The 24,634-nt window shown below is 39.4% G+C and overlaps 1 protein-coding gene across 1 annotated transcript in view; it reads left to right on the top strand.

The window, feature by feature from the left end:
• The first annotated feature begins 319 nt into the window (after positions 1–319).
• The window catches only part of ABHD3 (abhydrolase domain containing 3, phospholipase), a 43,929-nt gene continuing 19,614 nt past the window's right edge, over positions 320–24,634 (top strand). The window contains exons 1-4 of the mRNA XM_004742824.3: positions 320–625; positions 1,164–1,327; positions 2,437–2,619; positions 17,851–17,896. Of these exons, the coding sequence (XP_004742881.1) occupies positions 464–625; positions 1,164–1,327; positions 2,437–2,619; positions 17,851–17,896 (555 nt within the window). The 5' untranslated portion in view covers positions 320–463. The remainder of the gene's footprint in view (positions 626–1,163; positions 1,328–2,436; positions 2,620–17,850; positions 17,897–24,634) is intronic.

Genomic DNA, 24,634 nt, shown 5'->3' with positions numbered 1-24,634 from the left:
TTCCCGAACCACCCTAAATCTCTAGTTTACAGTGTGAAACGAAACCCCCCGCCGTGCGGAATCGGTCAAGGTCACTGGAGCTGGTGCCGGGTCAGGGACCGGAATGCGCACTGCCAGGCCCATTTCCTTCTCCAAAGTCTGCGATCGATCTCTGCCCACCTTTGGGGGTCACCCAGGATAGCTGCAACCTGACCGGCAGACCCGGTCCGCCCCCACTGTGGCAGCGCTTGGATCCGCGCCTCTGGAAGGTTCCTGAGTGGCTGACGGTGGGGGCGGCTCCGGGGAAGCTGGGGCGGAGCCCGCGGCGTCCAGCAGCGGTGCTACGCCTCCCGGGGCCGCTCGGCCGCGCCCGCTGGCGGAAGCTGCGCTCTGCCGGGCTAGAGACGCTCTGGTCCAGGGTCCCCGGCGGTGCCGCGGCCGCTTTCGGTGGCTCGCTGGCCGACTGGCCTCCCACCGCAGGGCCATGCAGCGCTTAGCGATGGACCTGCGGATGCTCTCCAGGGAGCTCTTCCTCTACCTGGAGCACCAAGTCCGGGTTGGGTTCTTCGGCTCGGGAGTGGGCTTATCCCTGATCCTGGGCTTCAGCGTCGCTTACGCCTGTTATTACCTGAGCAGCATCGCCAAGGTGAGCCAAGGGTTGGCGCGGGCGCGGGGGCGGGGGTGGGGGCCGCGGGGAGCTTTCCCGGGAGCGACCGCAGCCGGCCAAGCTGGAACTGTCGCCGCAGGCGCGTTTGGCAAGGGCCGTCCTGGAGGCGAGAGTGCTGCTGCTCCCAAGTTGCTGCCCTTTCCGGGCATCTGATGGACGCCCTTATGAGCGCGGGCGGGAAAGGGGGCTCGCTCTTGTCCTCGTCCCTGGGGGTCCGGCCTGGGTCCTCGGACAGCAGCAAGGACCCGGCTGACCCAGGCGCCAGGGTACTGCCCCGTCACCATTCGCTAGCCTGGCAATGCTGTAGCACTTCTGAAAATGACTCCCTTAACTCTTGCTTTCCTCTCGAAGCGTTTGGTTAAATCACTAAGTCCGTTGTGACTGCAAATTCTTTGTGTCAGGCTTCTTGAAGGAGATGTAATCGGAGGGAGCGCGCGCGCGATGGGCCAGTCAGTCGTTTCTGGTTTGCGGAAACTTTGTTCTGGACCCTTAACTATAATACTGGCTTTCCCCGCAGAAGCCCCAGTTAGTGACGGGGGGTGAGAGCTTCAGCCGCTTCCTCCAGAACCACTGCCCTGTAGTGACAGAAACGTACTACCCGACGGTCTGGTGCTGGGAGAGTCGAGGACAGACACTCCTGAGACCTTTCATCACTTCTAAGCCATCGGTGCAGTACAGGAAGTAAGTATATTTCCATTTGCAGTCCTGTCTTCAAAACCACAGGGGTTTTTGTTTTGTTTTGTTTTGGGGGGGGGTGTGTTTTGTTTTGTTTTGTTTGCATACTCCCAGTCCTTGTTTAACCTTTGGCCAGTAAGCATTTAGAAAAGAAAGGGGATTGAAAAAGGAAGGTTTGTCCCCCCACCCCACAAAACACACTCAGTTACAGGAAAATATTCAGGTATTATCTTTCACCGCGCGCGCGCATGTGTTTCTGTGTGTGTGCGCGCGCGTGCCTTGGTGTAACCGGTTTATTTCTAGAGAAGTGTTTGAGGTTTACTTTTTTCCAGTTTGGCGTGCATCTGGATCCTGAGAACCTGGATCCTTTGACGATATGTATCAATTCACTGATGCTGGGAGTGGGGATGGGTTGGAGAATGATGCCAATTAATTTGGATTTTGCATGATGGACTCCTATAAAAGGACTTCATGTTAATAAGCAAATGGGTTCTTGATGCTAATATCCTTGAGGTGTTAAAGATATGGTCCAGAATTTATCCGTAACCAGGAGATTTTGATAGTGTCTGATACTAATTTCCCTGTGTCATCTAGTCTTTCTCGAGCTCCTTTTGTTGCCTGGAACGTTCACTATTTGGGAAAATTCTTTAAGTTCATAGACACAGTGTAAGAAGTACTTTAAAATATTTAAGAAGGAAATTTTATAATATACTCTGTGGGAAGACTGCATTATTGAGTCAAAGGGCCAGAGCAGTGATCAGATCAGCAATTTACTTATTCATAACTCCCTGATGAATTATTTGGGTGACCTCAATCAAATAGGGGTTAAATGCTGGATATTTTAGAGTAATGAGGAAATGATTAAGATAAATATGTGAAGTCCTTCTAGCTCATTTTTATATGCTGCCGTTTTGTGGTGTTGCTGGAAATACTTTCTGGTACTATCTCATATCATTCTTGTAATAAAAGACAGTGATATAAGTGTGTGTTATGAATGCTGTAAAAAAGTTCTTTTCAGATAAAATCATGTCATCTATTTATAAAATTAAGACACTAATATTAAAACATGACTTGAAACACTTAATGAGTGTTTCATTTCTTTTATTTCTTTCCAGTGAACTTATTAAAACTGCAGATGGAGGACAGATTTCACTGGACTGGTTTGATAATTCTAACAGTAAATGTTATATGGATACCACCACCAGACCTACTATCTTATTGTTACCTGGACTCACTGGAACAAGCAAGGAATCGTATATCCTTCATATGATCCATCTTAGTGAAGAACTGGGATACAGGTACCAGTAAAAAATTTATTCCATTTTTCACATAATTTGTCCTAAATGAAGCACAAATCTACCTGTAGGTTTGTTTCAGAAATATTTGTTTTATTTTGCATGAACTAAACAATTCCCTAGATTATTATTTTTCTCTGCTTCCTCTTTTGCCTTTCTTTTTTCCCCCAGGAAGGTGCATACCTGAATCATCTCATAGGAAATAGCACTTAGCCCTGTAGACACTCAGCAGATTTTAGATGCATGAATCTAAAATCTGCTGAGTGTCTACTACTAATGAAATTAGTATCACCTAGGAATGGACGTAGGACTCAGGTCTGAGATGCAGTAGGGCCCACTGAAAGGAGTGCTATGGAAAAATAACCATTGCAAACCCCTGAGAGAGTACATAGTGAAGCTCATGTCTTATTCCGTATTTGAGCCCTGAATCCACTAATCTTGTATCATTGGCTCAGATCTCAAATGTAGAAAAAGTTCAGAATCAGGTTGTAGGTGAGCCTTGTTTTTCCAAAAGTGATCCATGCCTCTTCTGTCCACCTGAGTTTACAGATACACTTAACTAATATCCAGTCAGTGATGACATAGTATTCTTTAGGAACTTTACAAGTGACTTAGCAACTTTAAGGTTTAGTTTCAGCTCTAAAATCTTAAAGCAAAATCATTGTGAAAAGTACTGCTTTTTTGTATCTGTCTTTTATCACTGATGGTAATTATTATAATGGAACACTCTGAGTTGCATTTGAAGTGGAGTTGTATGTTTTGTTAAACTTGAAACACTGTGTGAAAACCCGATGTGGGGTTTATATTAATAAAAACATTTTTATGTAAATGGGGAAATACTACAGGAACTAATTCAGTTTTAACAAGTTAACTCTGATCTTTCTTTTTGTCCATGAATTGACAGTCTCTCAGACATTTTGATAGATATTCCAGAGTTATTGTTCTTGTGAAATTTGCACTAATAGAAGGAATTTGTCATTATTCCATGTTTAGCATCATCCAGTTAGATGTATCAAAAAATTGATTCCAATTTTTTGCTAAAACTTAGTCATGCTCAAAAAGTACAAATCATAAAGCCTTTTGTGCATATTTAAATTGAGAATTCTTACTTGGCCTGAGCTGCCTCCCAAGACTTAGGAAGTGCTTTTAAAAACAATGTAGTTGAAACTCAAGGATTAAATTTCATAAGCCCTGAGTTGTGAGTACACAAGCCTTGTTTCCATCATTTGTAAAAATTGCCAAATTTTATGACTCTGGCTATCATTGCACTGTGCTTCAAAGCATTTGGAAGATTCTAGCTCCCCTGAGAGTTAAAATCTCTTCTGTTGATTCAGAAATTTTATGGAGAATGTATAATATAAGGAAAGTTTTGTGCTAGATACTATGAGGAGATAAAAGAGTTGTGAGGAGTTGTCCTTGCCACAAGAAGCCGGTGAGAAGAGTAGGCTGGACAGGGTCACTGTCAGATGCTTTGAAGACCCAACTTATTTGGGTCTCAATAACTCTAACAGTGAATTAGACTGGGCTTGAAAGTAGCAGAATACATGAATAAGCGATGATCTGTAAACTTTTCAGTGGCCGTTAGGACCATCCCGCCCTTTTTTTAACTATAAGGGATCACTGAATCTAAGTTGGAGAGGGTGTATCAGTTAGCTTTGGCTGTATAACAAAGAATTCCAAAACTTAGTAGCTAAATACAACAGCCATTCTGCTCATGATTCTGTGGGTTGGGAATTGGGGCTGAGCAAAGTTGGATGGTTCTCCTGGTCCTGGCTGAAATTGTTCATGCATCTGAGGTCAGCAGCCAGAACAACTCCGTGTATGGGGGGCCTCAGCAGGGATGACTCATCTCAGCTCCAAGTGACCCCTCATCCATTATCAGGCTCACCCTGAGTCTGTTCATTTGGTGGCAGAGGGTTCCAAGAGTGCAAAAGTAAAAGCTACAAGGCTTCTTGAGGTTCAAGTTAAGAACTCTCATAACGTGGCTTCTGCCACATTCCAGTTCAAGCAAGTCACATGGTCAACCCAGAGTCAAAGAGTAGGGAAATAGACTCCACCTCTTGATGGGAAGGCAAGGCATAGACAGTAAGGCAGTTCTGAAGACCGCTGAAGTAAAAAAAGAAAAAAGAAAAAGATCTGGAACCTTGGCAGAAGGCTTGGGTTGAATCCTTTGAGGTTGTGTAATATGGGGGACAGCTATGTGGGATTTGGAACTAGGTCTGAGTTCAAATGTTGGAACTTCTACTTACTATGTGACCTTGGCCAATAATTTTTAACTTTACCAATCATAGCCTCTCACTTACTACAGACAGTTTAAATGAATTAACATATATAAAGTATTTGGTTTAGTGACCTGAACAAAGTAGGTCTTTAGGAATGTGTGTGTCTTCCTTCCCAGACCTTCCATTCCCTAGTCAGAATAGAATACTTTTTATAATTTAAAAGCAAGTACAAGCAAACCTACCTCTTGGAAGATACAAATATCTAGTTTCCTTATAGGAATGCTTATATTGTATTATAATGTCTCTTAACACAACATTGTTTCATAGGCAGTACAAATGCCTCAATACCTTGAGGGTGTATTTGCCTTCAAACCCCAGCTACTATTGCGTAAAGGCTGAACATCTAGGGAGGGTCAGGTCATCAGGGAACTGTTGCTGGTTGGCTGCTGAGATATGACTTGGACATTAGAGAGATCTTAACTCCTGGCATGTGGATAAGTGAAACATAAGGGTTTACTATTGTTGCTGTTTAAAAAAAAATTTGTTTTTCCTGTACCTGAAAACTGACAAAGAACTTTTCTGTTAAGGTACACTGATTCAGCATTAATAGCGGATGGCATAGAAACTAAGCTGAAGTTCATTTAAGATCATTGTGAGTAGCAGCTTTACCAGGAAGTCAAATTGAAATGAATGGGGAATACATGATCTACCTGCCTGTCTATCTTCATTGGCTGAGTACACTATGTACTCCCTGGAAAAACCTACCCCTGAGGAGAGAAGAGAATTGCTGAGCCAGCCAGCCCCAGTCATCCTTCCAAATTTTATCAGTCCGATAAGGCCTCCATCTCCTGGAGAATGAGTCAAGTCAGAAAGGCCAGGTGGCTAGGAATGTGTTTAGAGAGGAGTTTCCATCATAGAAATCAGAGGACTGGAGAAAAAGTTACACCCATATGATTGATAAAGTAGTTAGAAATCTTATCTATTCATTCAAGATTTGCTTTAAAAAAAAATCTCTGTTAAGTAACACTGCCTAATAGATATTGATTTATGTACCTGAGTATTATTGGTTTTCTTAAATCTTTTTTACCCATGGTCCGAATTAATTTTTAGCACTACAACTAAAAAGAGGGAGAAAAACTAACTCTGAGAACATCCAAATCATCTTCTACTTTGACCTCTTTTATTGAGAGCCTTCATCTACTATTTTGTTCTACCCCCAACTAGTATTAAAAAGAGTGAACATTCCAGAATTATGTAATAAATGCATTGAAATCTAGGTCAGTCATTAAGTATTTTTATCAGAACCTATATTCCCACAGAACATCCAGTCTAACTGAAGTGACAAAGAGTATGCAGTAGTAGGGAAGAAATGCATTAGAGAGAACCAAGACTGGCTACAAGTAACAGAAAACTCAAAATAATAGTAACTTTAAAAAGAAGTTAGACCAGGGCTCTATAGTAACAGGAAGTGCTGCATCATAACCCAGGGCTGCTCTAGCTCCAGCTATCACATCTGCATTCCAACATCCAAAAAGGAGAAAAAAGACTAGAGACTGCACTATCTTTCTTTAAACATGCTTTCTAGCAGCTGTGCACACCACTTTTGCTTCTATTACATTGGCCAGTTCTTCCTCAGCCTCAAGAGAGCCTTGAAAGTGAAAACTTTCTTTTGGGCAACCACATACTCAAGTGAAATTGGGAGATTCAATGGCTGAGAAAGAAGAGGAGGATGGATCCTGGGAGATAACTGGCAGTCTGTAGCACTGAGTGGTCAGTGTTACAAGTGCCAGGATTCTGGAATATCAGACACCAAGTGAGACATTTTATGGAGGGAGGGAACAGGTCAGCGATGCCAGAGGCAAGAGAAAGGGCAAGGAGAATGAAGACAGATAAAGCAAAATCGGAGAAGATTCAGCAGGGCAATGAGGAAGGAAGCCCAACTTGTGAGGGCTCTGATGACCTTAGAAGACAAGAGCAGGGGTGCATCACCCATCTTGTAATTTGACAGAGGAAGGAGGGAAACAGGAGAGGGATTCGAGAAGAACAGAAGGAGGAATGGGGATATTTTTCAAGACTGTGGGTGCTTGCTTCCAGAAACTTATTTCTTACCACATTTCTTTTTTTTTTTTTTTTTTTTTAAGATTTTATTTATTTATTTGACAGAGAGAAATCACAAGTAGTTGGAGAGGCAGGCAGAGAGAGAGAGAGGGAAGCAGGCTCCCTGCCAAGCAGAGAGCCCGATGCGGGACTCGATCCCAGGACCCTGAGATCATGACCTGAGCCGAAGGCAGCGGTTTAACCCACTGAGCCACCCAGGCGCCCTCTTACCACATTTCTAAAACCACTTACGGAAAGCATGGACCTTGAAATGTGGTTTGATAGGATTAAGATCTTCTGTCTTTTGCTGTAGTGCCCAGCTCTCAGTAACAAGGATGCTGTTGTCCAGCATTTAGTGCTGGAGAGAAATTGGAAGTGGGAGATGATTTAAAAGTAGTTTTCAGTGTTCCTTTGCTTTCCAGTTTGGAGTTTGGACTTGTGCATTTTGTATTTTGGATGCATATCACCAGTAGATACAAAGTTTTAGGTGACGCTTAACTTTTCCTGCAATATCAGAAGGGCACTCAGAGGTCAGCTACCCACTTTTCCTGAAGGAAGAAGGAAGGGGAGGCAGTGGAACAAAAGGGCAACTTCTGACCACTCCCCAGTCTAAAAGCAGTATCTTACGCAAGAAGTCACTGTAAATGAACACCGGATGTGTTTATCTAAAAGTTTTTTTTTTTTAAGATTTTTTATTTATTTGTCAGAGAGAGGGGGGGGGGGAGAAAGAACGAACACAGGCAGAGGCAGAGGGAAAAGCAGACTCCCTGCCAAGCAAGGAGCCCAATGTGGGACTTGATCCCAGGACGCTGGGATCATGACCTGAGCCGAAGGCAGCTGCTTAACCAACTGAGCCACCCAGGCGTCCCGATCTAAAAGTATTTTTTAATCTTTTTTTGTTGTTGTTGTTATTTCACTTTTTACTTTTAACGTTTTTTTTTTTTTTTTTTTTTTTTTTTTTTTTTTTTTTTTTTTTTTTTTTTTTTTTTTTAAAGATTTTATTTATTTATTTTTAGAGAGAGAGAGAGCAGGAGCAGAGGCAGACAGAGTGGTAGGCAGAGGGAGAAGCAGGCTCCCCACCGAGCAAGGAGCCCGATGTGGGACTCGATCCCAGGACGCTGGGATCATGACCTGAGCCGAAGGCAGCTGCTTAACCAACTGAGCCACCCAGGCGTCCCGATCTAAAAGTATTTTTTAATCATTTTTGTTGTTGTTGTTAAAACAATTTCACTTTTAACGTTTTAAGAGTGAGTAAAGTTAACTAATTATTCATTAGACTGGCTAGATGACATGATGTATACTAGAAAGCAATCGGTAAAGAGCACAGCTTATTTAATGGTATTTCTGGGGAAAAAAAAGTTATGGTGGATACTCGCAAGCAGTCTTATGCCCTAGGGAACTAGTTGTTAGACATTCCATTATAAAGTGATAGCTCAATTAACAAAGTTTCAGAGACTGAGGGGTTTTTTTGTTTTGTTTTGTTTTGTTTTGTTTTGTTTTAATTGGAGCTGACACTCAAAGGGTACTCTGTTCAGAGCACTGGTCTTCTCTGGAAAAGAGACATTAATGTTACTAGCTTAGATAGCCCAGAGCCACAGAGTGAGAAGGTGAAATGGATTATTGAGTCAGGTCTGCTTGGATTCAATTCCTGACTCTGTTATACATTTCTGTTTCCACAGACAAATTATTCAGTTGTTCTATACCTCCATTTTCTCTTCTGTAAAGATCACTCACTATACCTCATAGGACGGCAAGGATTTTATATATGTGTGTATTTATATATAGATAGATAGAGAGAGAGAGAGAGAATGTTGTGACTCTGGAATAATCCCTATTAGTTCATAATATTTACTTAGAGCATTTTTGTTATTTTTTTTAAAGATTTTATTTATTTATTTATTTGACAGAGAAAGAGAGAGATCACAAGTAGGCAGAGAGGCAGGGGGAAGTGGGCTTTCTGCTGAGCAGAGACTCTGATGTGGGGCTCAATCCCAGGACCCTGAGATCATGACCTGAACCGAAGGCGGAGGCTTAACCCACTGAGCCACCCAGGCACCCCTAGAATACTTTCGTTACTAAGTGGGGTTTTCTGAAAGCTAGTTTAACTAGTTCTTTAGTTGACAGAATCTACAGAAATATCAAAGAGACCCAGATAGAATTCAAATGAGTAAGATAAAAATCTGAGGACATCAGAAACAAACATATACTCATATGTTAGGGAAAATGGGAGAGCTAATAGGGGAAAAAAAATTCTAATAAAATGTTATAAGAGATTCCTGAAAGAGAACTTATTGTTAGTTGAATGAGGTATTCAGCTTCTTCACATGAGGGATAACTTTAACCACTTTTTCTCCTTGTGGCTACTGGTTTTAAAATACTATGCCCCCCAAAAATGAATTGTATTCATTATTAACTTATTGATCTTTAATTTTTTAATTCACAGGGCCATTCTGAACTCATGATCAGCAAGAGATAACCAGAATTGCCATTTTGGTTAACTCTAATTAAATTTATCTTTATATAGTACTTGCCACACAATAGGCCCCATATCAGGTGCTGTACTTAGGTTGTCTTATTTATATGGACCTAATTCCAAGAGATATATTGTTATGCTCATTTTACCACCAAAAACAAAACTACAGTGTTCATAATTTACCCAAGTTAGACAGTTAATGTATGACAAGGTTAAGACTGAACTGTACAGCCTTGTTACAGATAAATGTATGATTTTTTTTAGGTTCTTTGAAATGGTATCCTTTACTTGGTATCTCATATTCTTGGCTTGGGAGAACTAGCTCCTCAAATCCCATGATTATTGTCTGTTGGAATAATGTAGACCTGTAGCATCACAGGACTCTTTCATCAGAGAAATTCAAGATATGACAGGGAAATAAGTCATGTTTTCTACTCAGGGAATAGATTTTATAGGGAAAGAGTTGAAACATGAAAATGAGGCTCTTGAACTATGAATTCATAGAATTCATAGTTTCACTGTTCTCCATTACTATGTGATGATCAGGAGTTGGGTATGTAATACAGTCAATAATATATTCTGGTTAATTATTGTGTTTGATTATTGATGCTTCACATTCTAGAAAAAGGAACAGGAGTTATATTAATCTGTTTTAATATATTTATGACATTAGTGAGGTTGGAAATGTTCAAGTATTATCATTTTTTTAAAAAGAATATGTATTATGCTATTGGATATAGTGCTGTGTAAATGTAAATTAGGGTAGGATATTTGATAGTGTTAATCAGACTTTATACCTTTACTTTTTTTTTGTCTTATTGACAGAAGGATGTTGAAACCAGCTATGATTGTGGATTTTCTGTTTCTCCATTAATTCTGTCAATTTGTACTTCATGAATTTGGAAGCTCTATTATTAGTCTTATGTACATTTGTGATTTTTGGTCTTCTTTTAATTTAACTCTTTTACCATTATGAAATGTCTTTCTCTGGTTGTGATGACTATCTGCTATTACTGCAGCCATTCTAGCCTTCTTATACTTACTGTTTACATGATTTTTTCTCATACTTTAACCTTCAAAGTATGAGTCTTTATATTTAAAGTATATTGCTTATAGATAGCATATAGTTGGGTCTTGCTTTTTTATCCAGTCTGACAATTTCTTTATTTTAATTGGATTTTTTTAGTCCATTTACATTTAATATAACTGTTGATATGGTGGATATAGACTTAACATTTTCGTGTTTGATTTCTGTTTTTGTTGTTGTTTTTGTTCCTTTATTCCCCTACCACTTCTCTTTCTCTTTTTGAGACTGAGTTTTTTGTCTTTTTATCAATCTTGGAGAAAATTTTGCTATTATTCATTCAAATATTTTTCTGCTCCATTCTTTCTTCTCCTCTGGGACTGCAATTACATACATATGTAATTTTTTCCATTTTTTAATAGGTTTTATTCCTCTGCTGAGATTTCCTGGTTTTTTTTTGTTTTGTTTTGTTTTTTAATTCATTACATGCTGGGGCACCTGGGTGGCTCAGTGGGTTAAACCTCTGCCTTCTGCTCAGGTCATGATCCCAGGGTCCTGGGATCAAGCCCCACACTGGGCTTTCCACTCAGTGGGGAGACTGCTTCCCCCGCTCTCTCTCTGGCTGCCTCTCTGCCTACTTGTGATCTCTGTCTGTCAAATAAATAAATAAAATCTTAAAAAAATATATACTACATGCTTATTTTCCTTTCTGTCCTTTAGCATAGTTATAATAGATGCTTTAAATCCTCATTTACTAATTCTAACATTTGGACATCTCAGGGTCACTTACATTGACTATCTTACCTTTTTTTTTTTTTTTTAAAGATTTTATTTATTTATTTGACAGAGATCACAAGTAGGCAGAGAGGCAGGGAGAGAGAGAGGGGGAAGCAGGCTCCCCGCAGAGCAGAGAGCCTGAGTTGGGGCTTGATCAAACTCAAAACTCTAAACTCAAACTTCAAACTCTTTCTCCTCAGTGGTAGACAGCAGCTGAAAGCTCTTCAGTTTTTTATCCTTAATTTGACTGCTTGGAGCCTCATATCTGTATAGATAAAAGCTTAGCCAGAGCTATGGGCTCAGTTTTCACCCAGAATTTAGGACTCTCCCTCTGTGTCTCTCTCTGTTTTCTGAAAATTTCCTTTATGTCCTAACTGCTATAGTTGTACCAAACTCTGTTTTCTGGTTTCTGAAGCCCATGAAATAACATTTCTATTTGACATTTATCCATCACTGAATAATACTGGTGCCTCCCCTCAGGCAAAAGTCTTTAGAAAGAGGAGAACGTCACCCAATGCCACTTTTTTCCTTCAAGTGTCAACTCTCATTTAGTTTCTACCTGCTTTGGTCATTCTCCATTGCCTTTAAAATTTATCAAGACCTTTTAGATGCTATTCTTTGGAAGGATTGGCCTAATAGGATCTATTTAGACATTTCTGGAAGTATAACTTCCCTGTCATTTTTTCTTAATCTGGCATTCAGAACCTGTTTTGGTCTAACCTATTTTTTCCATCCTTACTTCCTATCATTATACTCTGTGTAGCCATGTTTCTGCTAAGATTATCTACTATCTCATCCCTTAGAAAATTTTATACATCCCTGCTTTACATCTTTCCTTACATTGCTCCCTCTAACCCATATTATATACCACACTTTCCTTCTTAAATCTTTACCATTTTCCAAGTCTCAGCATAATACCTATCTGTGTTGTTTTTTTTTTTATGAATTCTTTCCTAATCAATTTTGCTCAATCTGACCTCACAAGGCTTTATTATCTTCACCATTAACTGGACATTGAATTGTATACTGCCCTATAATATTACATTTATTGTAGTCACTTAACTGAAAACATGATGCATTCCTAGCAAGATTATACTCTCTTTGAGGCCAAGAGGCTTATATTTATATTTCATTTTTCTCCTATAAGCTCTAAATCAATCTTCAGTTCAGTAAATAGTCTGTTTAATAAATTTTTGAATGAATAGGTCATTTCAGTATTAATATTTATGCAAAGTGCCTAGAACATGATCTGGCACATAGCAAACAGTAATCAAGGTTATCTATTGTTATCATTATTATTATTTGAAATCAGCATAATAATGTATGACTGCTCCTCTTACTCCACCCTCTGATTATTATTTCTATTCTTAGATTCAAAGATTTGTGGAATCTTAGAGCTAGAAATTACTTAAGGTCATCTGATAAAATGTCTTTATCCTGGCAGATCATTGGACTTAAGTAGATTCAAGGCTATCTGGCCATCTCACTGTGATAGAGGTTTTCAATCAAGGAGGCTATAGACAACAGCTCCTAAATGTCCCATGTACTAAAGGTTGAGAAAGAGCTACAGTAGCTCTATGCCTTTTATTTAACCTTCCTTAAGGAAGACTTAACCTGCTTTCCTGGTTAACATGTTTTGTTGTGACAGAGTTCTTAATACCAGATTTATTTTTTATTTGGTATTTCTTTATTTATATTTTCCCGTTTTGAGAAGAACATTTAAATAGCTAAAATATATAGGAAAAATAAGTTTTGCAGAACAATTTTTGTTATATTTTATAACTTTAAAAATCGTTTGGGAGAGCTTAGGGAGTGGTATGTACAGCTTGGGAGTGGCTATCTTTGTTTTGCACATGACCAAAGAGTGATTTAAAAATGGATGACATAGTGGCACCTGGTGGCTCAGTTGCTTAAGTGTTCAACTCATGATTTCAGTTCAGGCCATGATCTCAGGGTCATGAGATCAAGTCCCACATTGAGCTCAGTGCTCAGCAGGGAGTCTGCCTGGAATTCTTTCCCTCTTCTCCTCCCTCTCCCCCTGCCCCACCCCTGCTCATTCATTCTCTCTCTCTCTCTCAAATAAAGAAATAAATCTTAAAAAAAAAAATAAAAATGGGTGATATTGAGAAGGGCAAGACTTTGGTTCAGAAATATGCCCAGTGTCATAACATGGAAAAAAAGAGGCAAGCACAAAACTGGGCCAAATCTCCATGGTTTATTTGGGCAAAAGGCAGGGCATGCCCCTAGATTTTCTTACACAGATGCCAATAACAAAGGCATTACCTGGGGAGAGGAGACACTGATGGAGTATTTGGAGAATCCCAAGAAGTACATCCCTGGAGCAAAAATGATCTTCACTGGCATTAAGAGAACAAGGAAAAGGGGCGCCTGGGTGGCTCAGTGGGTTAAGCCTCTGCCTTCCGCTCAGGTCATGATCTCAGGGTCCTGGGATAGAGCCCTGCATCGGGCTCTCTCTCGGCAGGGAACCTGCTTCCTCTCTCTCTCTCTCTCTCTCTCTCTGCCTGCCTCTCTGCCTACTTGTGATCTCTCTCTGTCAAATAAATAAAATCTTTAAAAAAAAAAAAAAGAAAACAAGGAAAAGAGCAGACTTGATAGCTTATCTCAAAAAAGCTACTAAGGAGTATTGGTTGGCCATTGCCTTATTTATTACAAAACAAAAATGCCTCATGACTTTTTTATGTGTGCATATTTAAATTGAACTCATACACCAGAATCCAGATCATGAATCGCTGACAGACTATTTCTTTTGGACAGTCCTGATTGAAATAAGATTGGCTTGTGGCTAAATCAATATGATCAGCTTTTTGAACTTTGATAGTAATTCTAGTTCAGCAAGTGCTATCACTGTTTTACCCTTCTAAAAATATGATTGGAGTTTATTAATAATGTGCAGCTTTTCACAGATATGGTAAATGCCATCTCTAAACTTATAGGAAATTTGTTTTATATTAGGTTTATATAACTGGTTATATTAATGTATTCAAATACTAAGGAAATCCCTTCACTGTCTCATAGAACAGTAAGACTCAGCTATGTTTCATATCATGTCCATTAGCCTGTTGAAATCAAGGGCTGAAAATAAGCTGGCAATGTCCACTTTCTTTTTGGTCTTAACTTTGCCAACTTATGGGGCACATGGGTGTTTCAGTCCGTTAAGTGTCTGCCTTCAGCTCAGGTCATGATCCCAGGATCCTGGGATCGAGCCTCGCATCAGGCTCCCTGCTCAGTGGGAAGTCGGCTTCTCCCTCTCCCATTCCCCCTGCTTGTGTTCCTGTTCTCACTAATTTCTTTCTCTGTCAAATGAATAAAAAAAAAAAATCTTAAAAAATATTGTGGCAATTTAATTAAAATTCCCTGCATTTAAATGTTCCCTTTTCTTAATGAAAGGCATTTTAGTGTGGTTTATGTAAAATATTAAATAAAGAATCTTCAACACTTCTCACATTTTGTAGATGATCTGTAAGGTCAGATGCTTTTAAGATTCGGTGTGACGATATAGGAGCAGACTTGGCTTGTGAATTCTTTACTAAGTCAGACTAAGTTATAATTCAAGATTGTCTTCTAAACAGCTATTCAAAAACATAACTGTGGAATTGCCATATTTATATGATTGGTAATGGTGCTTTTACCAACTCATTAGAAGGGTTGAAGTAGAGGAGATATATCAGCAGCACAAATTTTAAATTACATCATAAGGCTTAAGATAATTAAAGGCAAAATCACAGATCAAAAAAAATTGGAGAAATTATAAAAATTATTTGGAGAGAGATATATAAAGTTAACAGAGGCTTATCAAATGTCCTGGTAATAGCAGTTGTACAACCAGGTCTTTAAGCTTTGTATGTAGTATTCCCTGATGATTGTGAGGGCAGAAAAGGGGTTAGACAAAAGAAGAAGCTGATTACTTGTCACCAACTGAAATGGGAGAGAGAGACAGAATGGCAGCTGTCATTCTACCTTCCTCTGTGCTGCTTTTCTCCATTCTTCCTCATCTCTCTGCCCAATTTCCAAAGCTAGAAGTCTGTACAGTGATGACAGCTAGTGATTGAACATCATTAGGAGCAAAGGTCTTTGGAGAGGTCAGTACATTTCCTCCTCTAGCAAGAGATAGCAGAACTGTGATCTACTTTTCAAAGTTGCCTAAAGGGGAGTACAAATATCCTGGTCTGTGTTGGGGAGAAAATCCCAGAGGTACAGCCTGCTTTTTCCTGAGTTTGCAGATCATCATTTTCTTTGCCCTTACTCGTTCTGTTCCCTTCTCTCAGTGGCAGTCACATGAAGACATCTTGCCTCAGAAACCATTTTTATCCTTACTTAGTGTTTGCTCTTTAAAGGTGGTTCTTTTCCGGATGACTGGGAGCTTCAAGGTTCAAGGGCACAAGTAATGTTAGCCCCAATTCTTGTGTAACCTAGGTGCTTATGCAAGTAAGTACATGTGGCTTACTTAAATCTTATTTATGTTTAGTCCCTCTTGCTGTTCTTTTTTTTTTTATTTTAAGGATTTTAGTTTTAAGTAATCTCTACACCCAATGTGAGGCTGGTTCTCACAACTCCAAGATCAAGAGTTTCACACTTTACCAACTGAGCCAGCCAGATGCCCCTGTTATGCCATTCTTTTTAGCAAGTAAAAGATGAAGGACCAATCCTACTCCCAACTTTTCTGCTTGTTTTCAGAGTATAGTTAAGATATTTCTCTAACTAGTCAATAAAATGTAATATTTCTAGCTTTTTCTCAAATCAGATTTCTGAAATTTTTAAAATTTTAAATATTTTCTTTATTTGAAGGAGAGAGGGAGAGTGAGCTCAGAGAGAGAGAGAGAGAGAGAGAACACATCAGTGGGAGGAGAGGCAGACGGAGAGGGAGAAGCAGACTCCTTCCTGAGCAGGGAGCCTAGATTCCAGGACTCTGGGATTATGACCTGAGCTGAAGGCAGATGCTCAATCAACTGAGTCACTCAGATGCCTCTGATTTAAGATGTATTTTTTTAAGATTTTATTTATTTATTTGACAGACAGAGATCACAAGTAGGCAGAGAGGCAGGCAGAGAGAGAGGAAGGGAAGCGGACTCCCCGCTGAGCAGAGAGCCTGATGCGGGGCTTGATCTCAGAACCCTGGGATCACAACCCAAGCCGAAGGCAGAGGCTTTAACCCACTGAGCCACCCAGGTGCCCCTGATTTCAGATATTTTAAACACTCCCCCCACTTATTTTTCCCAGTTGGGCCTAATAAAATTCTTCAGATGAAAGAGAGGATTCCTTCACAGAAACATAGCCTGAGCATCACATTGAAACCTAACCCCTCCCCCCCCATAAGAGTTAGCTGTGAATGTTGTGTAGGGCCGTCGGAACCCATACAGTGATCAGCAACACCCCGAAAGAAGGGAATTAGAACCCTAGGTGGCCTTGATTGATTAGATAAGTATACAAACAAAAACAAAATGAATTTTAATCAACATGAATATGGAGTCACTCAATCAAAGAGAATCCTGTAGATAGGCGTCGGGATTTGGTTTGAGGATGGCGAAAAATTCATATCTGATGTTCTGGTTGACTGGAAGTTAAATGAGAATTAAATAATTTAAATGCAGAATGACTTATTAAGGCTACAATGTCACTGATTACCATTGCTACTAATAGCTAACTTTCCTGTATACTTACCATGAGCCAACACTGCTCTAAGCCCTTTGCATATGACCATTGATCCAGGAGAGGCAAACAAGATTATAGGAAGCACAGTTTGTCTTTCCTCCCCGAGGTCAACTGAACAGTTGCATAGTGGGGGCTCTTCCCACCAGCTCAGATGTCAGGTTCCTTACAGTTCCTGTGGTAATGTTTTCATCACAGGTGAAGTTTTAGTCTCTGTTTGTCAAGTCTTGAGGGAATAATAGCTATTTCTTAGAATTGGAATAGATACTTGCTAATGTTACAAATAGAGTAGGTAGAGAACTTTTTTTTTCTAGTATGAGGCAAAAACATTTAATGTGACTTATACTGGGGTACTTGGCTGGCTCAGTGGGGGGAACATGTGACTCTTGAGCTTGGGGTCCTGAGTTCAAGCCCCACGATGGAGATTAGTCAAATAAATAAATAAATAAATAAATAAATAGAAATTTTGACTTATATTTAGAATTTTTTTAAAAGATTTTATTTATTTATTTGACAGAGAGCGATCACAAGTAGGCAGAGAGGGAGAGGGAAGCAGGCTCCCTGCTGAGCGGAGAGCCCGATGTGGGGCTCGATCCCAGGACCTTGAGATCATGACCAAAGGCAAGGCTTAACCCACTGAGCCAACCAGGCGCCCCTATTTAGAATTGTTTTAATAACATTTATTGGAGGCCTACACATATGCATAGGAATAAATTGTAAAAATTCTGCTTTTCATAGGAAAATCCAATGTCACTTCAATATACAATTTTCTGATCTGAACTCACATATTGAAGTTAGAAAAACGGATATATATTTTAGTGCATTTACATGAAATTGTAAAACATTCTCATGTCTGTGGATCTTTACAAATCTTTTAGTAACCTAAAACAATGCCACTAAGATGATTTTAATATGTATTATTGTGAGCAAGAATCATGTGTAAAAATAACAAACATTACTTTCCTGGTTTTTAGATGTGTGGTTTTTAACAACAGAGGAGTGGCAGGGGAGAATCTCTTGGTAAGTAAATTTAAATTAATGACAACAGCTTACTGTTTAGAAGAATGATTTCTAGTTTTATAATGAAAAGTACATTCTTTATTTAAAATAACTGTGTATATAATACAAGTTCACTGTGGAAAAATACAGAGAAGCAACAACAAGAAGAGGAAATTTATAAGACTTGCAATTATATAGTCAGAGGACTCCCCTTAGTCTATGTTTATCCAGATTGTACATAATAAGTAAAATATATGTAATGTATTTCTATTTTTATAGAAGCTAAAGTTCTATCTTATGACTTTCATACTATATTTGAACATCAATAGTTATTTATCTATGTTATTTTTAAAGCGAAATACACTTACTTTATACATTAACTGATACAAAACAAATTAACCAGTATGGTGATACTTTGTTTTCACTTAAGAAATTTACTTTTGTCATGAAACAGATTGACTGTATGTTATATGCCTATTTGCCAGCCAAAGTTTACATAGGGGAAATATTATTTAAATCTTTACCTATGCTTAGCTTTTTTTTGCTCTAAAAATTCACTGAAATTTTTGGGAAGATTTTCAACTGTTAATCCCTTACTACTCCAATAAGTCCAAGACAATTCCACCAGAACTGAAAGAACCTTTTTTTTTTTTTTTTTTTGAGGCATTAGTAGAGAATGATATTAAAACTATAAATAATTAAGTCATGCTGAAAATAAAAAAGTATAATCTGTTGCTAATGTCAGTGCATTATGAGAGTTTGGGGGAAAAAGAGCTCTTGTACTTTGCTTTACAGGAACTTGGGTCCTGGAGGGAATCAGGATCAATATGATTTCCAAAACTAAAGTTATAAAATGTTTATGTTCTTTCTCAAGATCCTCACAATAAACAGTTTGATGTGAAGGTTCACATTTCCTTGTTTAGTCCAGCCCTTTAGAAGTTTGTGAACAAATGGCAGGTGCTCTTAAAGGGAAAGATTTGAATTTGTCAGTGACCCTGGATCCATGAAGTAATTTTTGAGCAGCTCTTGTCTGCTGTGTCTCCTTCTAGGTGCTTCCAGGGTACAAAAATGGGGAGGACATGGTCTGAGACTCTCAAGAAAATAATGTACTGCAAAGTAAAGTCCGATAGGTCTCATAAAGTGAGGGACAAAGATCTGTTCATTCAGCAAAGTTGTGTTGTCTGCCTGTTAAATTAGGCACTAGACAAGGCGATATGGTGGGGAGTATACACGATATTAGATGCAACATTAACCCTTAGGAGCTTTCATTTAAGTTGCAGGACAGAGTTCAGATGCTTGAAAATATATGCAGTACAGTGCTAAATGTAATTGTAGGGGATGTATAAAGATGGTTGAGCATAAAGAGAGGGCATAACGAACTGTTTGGGAGAGGTGAGAGAACATCGTAGTGGAGGTAAGTTTCAGTTGGATCTTGAAGGCTGTGGTATTGAACCAAGAGAGGGAATAGAAAGGATTTCTCAGCATAAAGAGTGAGATAGATAAAAGCATATACTTACTGGTAGAGGGATGATGATGATGATTTTATCTTAGGTTTACTGAGTACTTAGAATGTATCAGTTATGTCTTTTTGTACTTAGTGTTCAACCACAGTAACAACACAACGATTTAGTTAAGCATAGCCATCAACATCAGCTGATTTACCAGCTGAAAAAAGTGAGGCACAAAAAGATTAAGAACATGTCCTAGCCAGAAAATGCAGAACCAGGATTCAGACCCATGTAGTCTGACTGTGTGCTTCTGCTTCTGGTCTTGACCATTATGTCATACTCCCTCTCATCCAGGAATTCTTCTAGAGGGGTTGGGCCAAATTTTGAAGAGTCATGTGTAGAATCCAAGGAACTTACTATCAAAGCATTGACCTTTTAACTTTTTTTCCCAGCTTTATGGAGGTATAATTGACATATAAAATAAGCTGACCATGTCCCTGTTTTAGAGAGAGAACCATGGCAGCAGTATGCAGGAAAGAGATGGAAGGGAAGGAGTCTGGAGGCGGGGAGGCCAGTTGGAAAGCAGTTACTATAGATGTGCCCAGAGTTTAAAAACAGAGGCAGGAGGGAGAAAGAGGAGAGAACAAAAATGAAGGTTATTGACAGGGCAGAAAGAATACTAATTGTATTGCAGGAAACAAAGAGAGGAAATTCTAGGTTGACATTTCTAGCTTGGCTGATTGGTGATAGGCTCTGATCTTTGCTTATATGGGAAATTTAAGAGCATTGACAATATTTTTGGTGTAAAAGAAAATCTAGTTTCAGATTTTTAGGTGCTTTGAGATCATCCAGGTGGAAATTTCTAATACAGCTGGATATAGTAGATGGGGCCTCAGGAGACATGTACAAACTACAGAAAGAAACAGATTGTTGGTGCACAAGTAAAACCTGGAGCTCAGTAGTCAAGATTGCTTAAGGATGGTTTGAACAGCAAAAGGGGGAGGTCTATGGATAGAATCTTAGAACACAGCAAATAGGAAGGAGGAGAGAAAAGGAAGAGCAAGAAGCTTGAAAACCTTCCACCCTTTGCATTTAAAGGTAATTGGAAATTTACTTTGAAAGAATGCAACAAACCCATTAACTTTTACCCATCACATTAATTGTTTTTTTGAAAAATCTCCAAGAATACCTCAAGTTCTTACAAAGGGATAGTATATAGGTAACATTCTTAACTTTTTTTAAAAGCTATTTATTTATTTATTTATTTGTTTATTTATTTATTTGACAGACAGAGATCACAAGTAGGCAGAGAGGCAGGCAGAGAGAGAGAGAGAGGAGGAAGCAGGCTCCCTGCCAAGCAGAGAGCCTGATGCGGGGCTGGATCCCAGGACCCTGGGAGCGTGACCTGAGGTGAAGGCAGAGGCTTTAACCCACTGAGCCACCCAGGTGCCCCTTAACTTTTTATTTTATAAAACTTCTATTTTATGTTAAATAATATAGAGTTCTAAGCAAGAGGGTAAGAGCAGCTTGGTCTCTGGAGTCATACACAGAGCACTGGGTTGAATCCAATGAACTAATACCTCCAGCAATTATCTGTTATCACAAAGGTTAATGTAATCTAATTTAAAAAAGAATAAAGAGATAAAATGGCCAAAATGTAATTACAATTAAATGCTTTAAAACAACTGCTTTAAAAAAGAAATTTAAGGGAGTAAATTAATTATAATTTAATATATACTTCTTGTGCTCTAACAGATCACAAAAATGAGATGCCAATATTGATTATTAGAGCTATCTTTGATATTTAGCTCCCTTGATAATCCTCCTTCCTTCTGTCCCTAGAGCCTGAACAATTACTGTTTCAGACTAGAGGAACTTATGTTTATTTATACCTCACCTTGTTCCAGAAAGGATTTAATGTAGCTCAGACCCAGAGTAAGTAAGACCTTCCTGAGGGCATAAAAAAGAACAAAAGATGAATCAGCAAAGATCAAACAGGAAGGCACATTCTCTAAGCGAAATTAACCCAGAAGTGCTAGCAAAGGTGAAATGGAGTTTAGAGTAAGCAGTTCTCCTAAGAGTGGAAGAAATGCAAAAAAGAAAAGTTTTGCTGAAATATGTTGCTGATATACTTAGAATTCATAGGGATTACTATGACTCCTACAGAGGAGAATAAGAAAGAAAGAAATTTTCCACTACCATATTGTCCTAATTTCCTATTATACATTGCAGGATTGTGGAAAAGCCAAAAGCCTTGCTCACTAGGAAAGGAGAAGCCTGCACGTTGCCCTCCCTGGGGCTGTTAGCTATGGGAGATGGAGAGTCCTAGTCTTGGTAGACAGACATTCAGATATTCCTGCAGGGTTCCTGGAGCCCGTAGATGGTACATTTTCTTGCTCTCTGCAGATGCATTTTCAAGGATACAAATCTAGGAGTCCAAGTTATCCACAAACTCCCTAGTATTATTAATTACTTTATGAAATATTATGCTTCTAGCTTAGTTAAGAATGATAATTTACCAAGGCAAAACTGAGTTTGTTGAAAGCTATATAAAGGACCCCCTTTCTTTTTAGTTATAGGGTCATACAGACTTCTGTATCTCTAGGCACAATAGGAAAATAGCCACCTTCGAAAATAGTCTGGCACTTTTTCAAAAAGTTAAACATAGGATTACCTCCTAGCCACTTTGGAAAATAGTCTGGCACATTCTCAAAAAGTTAAACATAGAATTACTATATGAGGGCGCCTGGGTGGCTCAGTGGGTTAAGCCGCTGCCTTCGGCTCAGGTCATGATCTCAGGGTCCTGGGATCGAGTCCCGCATCGGGCTCTCTGCTCAGCAGGGAGCCTGCTTCCTCCTCTCTCTGCCTGCCTCTCTGCTTACTTGTAATTTCTCTCTGTCAAATAAATAAATAAAATCTTTAAAAAAAAAAAAAAAAAGAATTACTATATGACCCAGCAATTCTACTCCTATGTGTATCACTAAGAGAAATGAAAATATATGTTCATATAGTAACTTATGCATGGGTATTTATAGCAGCATTATTCATATTAACCAAAAGGTAGGAACAACCCAGAGGTCCATCAGTGGACAAATGGGTGAGGAAAATGTGGTGAATCCATACCGCTGGATATTATTCAGCATTAAAAAAAGAATGAACTACAGATACTTGCTATAGCATGGATGAACCTTGAAAATATTTTTTTAAATATATTTTTTTTAATTTATTCATTTGACAGACAGAGATCACAAGTAGGCAGAGAGGCAGGTAGAGAGAGAGGAGGAAGCAGGCTCCCTGCTGAGCAGAGAACCCAATGTGGGACTCAATCCAAGTACCCCGAGATCACAACCTGAGCCGAAGGCAGAGGCTTTAACCCACTGAGCCGCCCAGGCGCCCCGAACCTTGAGAATATTACACTAAGAGAAGCCAGTCACACAAGATTCCATGTTGTATGATCCCATATATATATAAAACATTAAGATTGGGCAGATCTATAGAGACAGAAAGACAGTATATTATTAGTGGTAGCCTAGGGCTGGGGGAGGGAGGGTGACAGCTAATGGTAGAGGGTTTCTTTTTGGGGAGATAAACATGTTCTGATATTGTGGTGGTTGAACAACTCTGATTACACTAAAACCCATGAATTACACATTTAAGTTTTTTTTTTTAATATTTTTATTTAAATTCAATTAATTAACATATAGTATATTATTAGTTTCAGAGGTAGAGGTCAGTGATTCATCGGTTGCCTATAATACCCAGCGATCATTGTATCACGAGCCATTCTTCATGCCCCTCACATAGGTACCCCCGCCCCTCCATTAATCCTCAGTCTGTTTCCCATGATGGAGGGTCTCCTATGGTTTTTCTCCCTTTCTGATTTCATTTTGTTTTGTTTTTTTCCTCTTTTCCCGTATAATGAATTGTACATTTTAAATAGGTGAATTGTATGGGTCATGTTTCATAGAGCTATGAAAAAGAAAACCCTCCTTCAGGCACTTTCCAGTCAAGTTAGAGCTGGTTCAGTGGGTAAGGGAGTGCCAAAAGGGGGAGCAGCAGCTGGGGGATGCTTTACAGTAGGTGCTGCTCCAAGTGTGGTTATACGGATCAGTGCCACTCCTCAAATTATCTGATACCAGCCCCTGACACGATGAGGGATGGCAGCAGAATGTAAAATGTAAACACCAAACACCTTCAATTCTAAGCTCTCTGTGGAAGTGAGCTGATTGGGGGTGGAGATAGTAATAGTCTCTTGGTGAGAGAAGCAGTGTGCTGGTTTTACCTTCTGACACCAGCGCTTATCTCATCCTGTCCTGGTCCCTGGCTCCAGAGATCCTCTAATCCTGAAAAGCTCATTTTTTAGATTGAGGACGCCTCTGGAAAAGTCGGGTGACAAGCCTGAGCTCATAAAACTGATTAGTGGTCTCAGGGCAGCAAATCAGGCTGTTGGTTGGAATGTCTTTGCCTTTCAGCTCTGGCTTTAATTCAAGTCAGGCTGAAAATCTGGGGTTAGAGATCAAAGGGGTTTTCAACAAGAGGGTTCCTACCTCAACATCAGATAATGGGTGGTTCACTAAGGACTCAGATCTAGAGACATGGATTCTTGTTTCCTACTGGGCTTTTCCACCTTAGCTTTGGAAGCTGATAGGATGGGAGGGACATAATGCTCTTCCCTCCTGAGTTCCATTTTCTGAAGCAGGCATTCAGAAGGGATTTTGGTTAGAGGGAGGAGGAAGAGATAAGGCAGGGCCAGTCAGGACACAGTTCAGTAGTCAGATTCACACCTTCAGGCATTCTCTTTCTTGTAACCAATAACCTTCCTCGTAAAAACCATGGTGCCCCATCCAAGTCTGCTCTTTCCTAAATGCTCCAAAAATTACCCACCCCTGCTTTCCTCCATCCCACTCAGAACAACCCAGGAAGGCTGATGTCAGCCAGATATGTATATGAATATATTGAATTCTTTAGGACTTTTTCCTAACATTGATAGGTCCAGCGCAGTAATACTGACTCTTGTTAAGTGGTGGGTCCGCAAAAGATTGTACAATTCTCTATGAACAGTTTTCAAATAAAGAAAAGGAGTGTTTAAATAATTTAAGAATTTCTAAGAATAATAATACCAATGATTTAATAGCTAGTTACCTTTTACTGAATGAGCAACATGGGCCAGGTGATCCTATAAGGTTGCTGATGTTTGGCAGCCTTTCCCTGTGCACAGCAAGGAATTCCCATGCCACTAGATTTCCCTCTTCCCAAGACACTCTAGACCGTTTTATCATTCTTGTCACTGCAGCCTCCTCCTCTCTTGGCT

This window comes from Mustela putorius, unplaced genomic scaffold (assembly GCF_011764305.1).
Source record: "Mustela putorius furo isolate JIRA1106 unplaced genomic scaffold, ASM1176430v1.1 tig00003858_pilon_pilon_pilon, whole genome shotgun sequence".
In the NCBI taxonomy this organism is placed as follows: domain Eukaryota; kingdom Metazoa; phylum Chordata; class Mammalia; order Carnivora; family Mustelidae; genus Mustela; species Mustela putorius.
The sequence above is the reverse complement of the archived record's forward strand: the minus strand, read 5'-3'. Positions and strand labels throughout refer to the sequence as shown.